General features: G+C 44.5%; 1 protein-coding gene across 3 annotated transcripts in view; it reads left to right on the plus strand.

Moving 5' to 3' along the window:
- The window catches only part of CDC14A (cell division cycle 14A), a 133,181-nt gene that overhangs the window by 54,122 nt on the left and 72,520 nt on the right, over positions 1-6,539 (plus strand). For all 3 annotated transcript variants that reach the window (XM_025197231.1, XM_025197243.1, XM_025197235.1), the window contains one exon: positions 1,968-2,047. In XM_025197231.1, the coding sequence (XP_025053016.1) occupies positions 1,968-2,047 (80 nt within the window). The remainder of the gene's footprint in view (positions 1-1,967; positions 2,048-6,539) is intronic.

Genomic DNA, 6,539 nt, shown 5'->3' on the forward strand with positions numbered 1-6,539 from the left:
GTACTCCTTTCAGCAAGGGGTTTTGCCATCTCAGAACCAGAAAAATACCAAATTATATTCTAAAAAGTGAACACCTATACCATTCATTAATATGATTTCAAAAATATTTTTGTCCTAGTTTACATGTGTTTGTGTAGTGTACGCAGAGGTGATTGTATATAATAGCTTAAAATGAAATCTTATTTTTATATATTGTGGGGGGTATAGGTTTATGGGGGGCTGTGAGTGTGTGGGTATGTGGGGTGTGGGGGAGGGTGTGCCTGTGGGGGGTGGATAGGTGTGAGGGTGTAGGGGGAGGGAGCATGTGGGTGTGTGGATATGTGGCATGTGGGTGGGTATGAGGTTTGTGGGGGCCATGTGTAGGGGGGATGGTGGCTGGGGTGTGTGAGGGTCTGCATGTATGGCAGTACGAAGGGGGTGTGGGTGCATGTGTATGATGGGGGGTGTGTGTGGGACTCACCCTGCAAACGCACACTCAGTCCCTCTCTATGCCCCCCCTCCCTCCCCAGGTATCAGTGCTGGCCCTGCATCCAGGAGCCATGTGGTGCCAGAGCACTGCAGGGACAGGAAGGCAGAGGAATGACTGGGGGTAGGGCGGGACTCGTCTGTTGCATCCTGCCAGCTCTCCTTGGGTCCTGCTGCCCCTGGCTCTTGTCATCTTTGACAGGCAACCAGGAGCAGATAAATATTTTCTAAATTTTTTAGGGGCACCGCTGCCTGGATTGAATGGCCTGGTGGGCCAGATGCAGCCCGGGGGTTGTATTTTGCCCACCCTGATCTATAGTTTTAGAGTGGGTGATTCAGTTTAGTTGGACATATTAATGGTATATCATCTGATTTGGTACTGAAGGTGGTGGATTGTAATGTTATACCTGTGCCATGGAACAGCCTTTTGCTGCTTTGATTTGAACCTCAGGATCCATGTCCTTTGCCAACCTTTGGGGGGTTTTTGTGGGTATCCCCTTTGAAAGTAATTGAACCTGAACACTTCCACTTTGCTTCAAGAAAGACTAGTCTTTATCACAGACCTTACAAGATTCTTTTTTCAAGATTTGATTTCACACATCACCTTCATTTAGAGATGGCTTGTGACAGCCAAAGCAGACAGAGAAAAGATAGTGGTGGGGGAAGTCTTAGGCTACATCATCAAAGATTTTTTTCTCTCTTTTAAAGTCATATGTCGCTGTGCAGGTGGCAAAAAAATTCTTGTTACAAGGAATGGAGAGCCAAATGGGAGTTATCATTATTCAGTGGTTTAAGTGCATGTTAATGAGGAAATTACTTATTTCACTCATTTGAAAATAATTCCAAGTCAGTTTCTAGGCCGCTTATATAGGAACAGGAAATTACTTTAAGGGAACAAAGGGCGAAGTCTTTTCTCTTGAGTTTTGGCCTGTGTGGCCTGCTGAGGTACTATTGGTTTTGGGAGTAATCTGTTCTGTGATCTGTACTTGGGAACCGTGTCCTTCTTGCTGGTGAACACATGGGAAAGAAGTAGGTTTATTACGGAATGGAATGTGCTCATGAGTATGTTCTTAGTAAGAGATTAAATTCACTAAGTAAATTATTCACTCCAATTTATCCTTGCATTCCATTACAAATCTTCCTTTGTGCATCTATAGATTGCAGCAGTCTAAACAATTATAAAATCATAGAGAAGCAGAGCTGGAAGAGATCTCCAGAGGTCATCTAGTTTAACTCTCTGCCTGAGGCAGGATAATCCCTACCGAAAACCATCCTATATTATCTGTCTATTTGACTTTGAGTCTATTGCTTACATAAATGCACCACACTGGATCCTACTAAATTGTAGCTGATTTGGATGACAGATTATTATATCATCTTGTCAGAAGGAATATATTGTGAAAATGCAGATCTGTGTGGCATTAAAAATAACAACTTTATTTTGAGGTTTGGGGTTTTATGGGTCATTTTTCTTCTAGAGACTAATTGTGTTTTTTTTCTAGGTAATTTATTTAAAGAAGACGCCAGAAGAAACCTACAGATCACTTTTATCTGGGTCTAATCCACCATATCTCCCATTTAGGTATGTGAAGTCTTACTTATTTTTTATTACTTTGGAACTTGCTAAATTAAAAAAAGGAGTGATAATGCAGTGATGCAAAAATATTTTGGTTCCAGAATGATTCTTAAAAAATGACTTTTGATGAAAGTTTTGCTTCAGGATAGCATGAGAATTCTGTCTAGTTTGGGAGGTTTGCTTAATGCATGTTTCAGTCTCAGAAAATCATTGGTAATCAGCTACTGTCTTTTTAATGATAATGTTGTTGTCAAAGTGTAACTTGTGAATTAATTTTCCATGTGATGTACTTAGTTTGCAAGCAGAAGAAGCTGCTAATTAGGTTGGAGGTAACTTACTTTCATCAAGATACATATTTCCAAATGCATATTAGAAAGAGAGAACTAAAGCTCAGAGAGTTTAACTTGTTTTCAGTTCTATTTTATGGATGAACTAGATTATGGTGGCATTACAATGACTCCTAGTAAAGAGTCACTTGGAGGGGCTGGATGTTTTTAAATCAGCAGGACCAGATGAGCTCTACCCAAGGGTGCTGAAAGAATTAGCCAGTATCATAGCAGAGCCACTGGCATGACTGTTTGAGCACTCGTGGTGCTCAGGTGAGACCCCTGAGGACTGGAAAAGGGGCAATGGGGTTTCTATTTTCAAGAAGGGGAGGAAAGAAGATCCAAGTAACTATAGACCATTTAGTTTCACCTCTATCCTTGGGAAAACCCTTGAAAAAATTATCAAGGATCACATTTGTAGGAGTCCAGTGTGTAATTTAATACTGATGGGCAACCAGCATGGGTTCATAGCTGGTAGATTCTGCCAGACTAACCTTGTTTCTTTCTATGACCAGGTCACTAAAAGCTTAGATGCAAGTGTCGAGGTAGATGTTGTCTGCTTGAACTTTAAGAAGGCCTTTGACACAGTATCCCATCCTAGTCTTATAAACAAATTGAATGGCTGTGCCATAGACAATTACACAATCAGGTGGGTGGCAAATCTGCTTAAGAGTCATACCCAGAGAGTGGTGGTGGACAGGTCAGTATTCACCTCAAAAGATGTGGGCAGTGAGGTCCCCCAAGGCTCAGTCCTTGGGTCGGTGATGTTCAATATCTTCATCAGCGTCCTGGATGAGGGTGTGGAAAGTACTCTGTTCAAGTTCGCAGATGATACCAAACTATGGGGCAAAGCAAACACACTGATGGGAAGAAACCAAATCCAGGCAGACCTGGACAGGTTAGAGAAGTGGGCAGAGAACAATAGGATGCAGTTCAACAAGGACAAGTGCAAGGTGCTGCACCTAGGGAGAGGGAATCACCAGTACACCTATAGGCTGGGGGATGACCTTCTCAGCAGCACAGCAGCACAAAGAGATCTCAGAGTCGTTGTCAACTCCAAGATTAATATGAGTCATTAATGTGACCAAGTACCTATAAGTACACAAGGGTGTTCATCAGGATCTGGGAGAGAGTCTGTTCACCAGAGCGCCCCAAGGAAAAACAAGGACCAATGGTCATAAACTCCTACAAGACCATTTTAGGCTGGACATAAGAAAAAACTTCTTTACTGTCCGAGCCCCAAGACCTGGAATAGACTCTCTCCAGATGTGGTACAGGCACCTACTCTGGACTTATTCAAGAAACGCTTGAATGCTTATCTTGCTGGGGTCCTTTGACTCTAGCTGACTTCCTGCCCCTGGGCAGGGGGCTGGACTTGATGATCTTCAAAGTCCCTTCCAGCCCTAACGTCTATGAAATCTATGAAGCAATTAGCAGAGCTAACCGCACTTTGTCATGCATTTGTAGATGCATCACAAACAGGTCCAGAGAGGTGATGCTCCCCCTCAATGAGGCACTGGCCAGGCTGCAGCTAGAGTACTGCGTCCAATTCTGGGCACCACAATTCAGGAAGGATGTAGACCTTGAGAGGGTCCAGAGGAGGGCCACTCATATGATTAGAGGCCTGCAGGGAAGGCCTTATGAGGAAAGGCTGAGGGATCTGAGAAGGCTGAGGGGGGTTCTTGTGGCAGTATATAAATTCACCAGGAGGGGCAGCAGGGAATAGGAGATGCTCTGTTTACCACAGCACTCCTTGGAATAACCAGAAACAACGGCCACAAGCTGATGGAGAGTAGGTTTAGGTTGGACATCAGAAAGAACTTCTTCACGGTTAGGGTTGCCAGAATCTGGAATGGGCTTCCAAGGGAGGTGGTGCTCTCCACTACCTTGGGGGTCTTTAAGAGGACACTGGACGAGCACCTGGCTGGGGTCACACAACCCCAGCACTTTTTCCTGCCACTGGCAGGGACTCAGACTCGATTATCCTTTGAGGACCCTTCCAACCCTAGCATCTATGAATCTATGACGTCATCTAGTCCAACCCCCCTGCTCAAAGCAGGACCATCCTCAACTATACCATACCAGCCAAGGCTTTGTCTACCTAGGTCTTAAAAACCTCCAAAGATAGAGATTCCACAGCCTCTCCAGACAGCCTGTGCCAGTGCCACTGGATTTGCTGCCTTGGTTGTTATTGTCAGCCTCAACAAATCCATGGGTCCATTGGCTCTAAATACATGTTAAGGACTTAAATTTTATTTTTAATTATTAGATTAGAGTGGCCCTGGGGCTATGGGTCAACAGAATCTTTGGTGCAAATGTATGGATTCAATGAGTTTGTATTGACAGACTGCCATGTTCCCAGCAAGACTATCACTACATTAACCTTGAACTGTGACATGATCCAGACTGTGGAACACTCCAGACCTCAGTTCCTGACAAGTCAGGCCCTGGTTAGGAATGTCCTCCTACTCAGTAATAACCTCACAGAAGTACAAAAAGGGATGTCAATTTTTTTTTAGCTTTGGATAAAAGATATTTTTACTTGAATTCAACCTTCTTATCCTCTTTCTCTAGCTGAAGCTCAGTAGTAGCTACCACCTTGCATGTTTGGTGCTGAAGTCAAAGCAGTGAAATGGTGCATGCTATGGTCCAGAAAGTATGCGAGAGGCTTCTTCACATAATTTTCAGAGTAGCTTTTGCTATTTTGTACATGCATTTTTCAAGCAGTCTTTACTAGGTTGGCACTGACAGTTGTTGGGCTGGTGTTTTCCCTGCTTCTGTCAGTAATGCATTTGGGAGATGTATTTAGATCTGAGTTCAAGAATACAGAGGCAAAAAACTCATTGAAGAGCTATGGTCGAAGTTGCTGTTTGCAAGCAGGAGTGCAAGTTCCTCCTGCTTGTTCTCCATGCTCCAGCATTAGTGTAGAGACATTTAAGCCCCCCAGCGGGTGCCCTTGGTACCCCCTTGTCCTGATGTCTGTCAGGCCCCTTAGTGCTTACCTGGGCTGATTCATCGCATGGCTCGTGGTTCTTTGAACATAGGTTCTTGTTGTCCACTGCATCCCCATCCCCTGACGAACCTAGTTTAAAGCCATTCGGAGGAGATCAGCCAACCTGTAAGAGAACAGACTCTTACCTTTAGAAGAAAGATGAAGACCATTTCGTCCCAGGATACCTCTCTCATGGCAGTGTGGATCGTGGTTGTAGAAGCCAAAACCTGCACAATGGCACCAACTTCAGAGCCGCAGGTTGACTTCTCTAATGCAGGCATCTTGGTGTTGATGGCAACCGCTGAACGGGAGGATCGATGAGAAGACCACCTGTGCCCCCAACTTCCTAAGCCTGGCCCCAGAGCTTTGTAGTCACTCATGATGCAGTCCGGACTACTCCTGGCTTTATCATTCGTGCCCATGTGGACAAGGACCATGGGATAGTAAGTGGAGGGCTGGATGAGGTCGGGAATCCTCGCAGTGATGTCTTGGATCCTGGCACTGGGCAGGCAGCAAACCTCCCGTGCCATGGGATCCAGTCAACAAATAGGCCCCTCCATGCGTTTCAGGAGGGTGTCACCCACCGTGATGACCTGGAGTCTCATCTTCAGGCTGCTCAGTTGTCGCTCAGCCTGCATGGTTAATGCAATTTCCTCTGCTGCATCATCCTTCAGTGCTACCAGGGCTTCATATCTGTTCCCCAGTTGTGTTGGGGAAGCAGTCACAGCCGCACACTGTCTTGCTCTGGAAGTCCCTCCTGAGGTCCCTTCCAACCCTAATTTTCTATAATTCTATGATTCTCTGACTAAGGTATGTATATGTGTGGGCAAGTGTTGACCGTAGTTCTGACAGACTTCAACCATGCAGGCTGAAATGTTTCAGGTGAGTGTCAGCCTCAGCCTGAGTTGAGTGTATTTCTTTTTTATTAAGCTCCAGTCAGAATGATTCAAACATTTCTGAGAATAAGACAGGATGGGGGTCCACCTTTAAAAAAAAAAAAAAAAAAAAAAAAAAAAAAAAAAAAAGCTTCTACTACCTATAATCAGTATCCAAAATGATAAAATACAGACCACGTTATACAAGAAACCCACAGACCAACATACATATCTGCACAGAACCAGCAATCACCCTAAACACACCAAAAAAGCAGTGATATACAGCCAAGCCCTCAGATACCACC

Source organism: Alligator sinensis, unplaced genomic scaffold (genome assembly GCF_000455745.1).
Source record: "Alligator sinensis unplaced genomic scaffold, ASM45574v1 scaffold647_2, whole genome shotgun sequence".
Taxonomy (NCBI): Eukaryota; Metazoa; Chordata; order Crocodylia; family Alligatoridae; genus Alligator; species Alligator sinensis.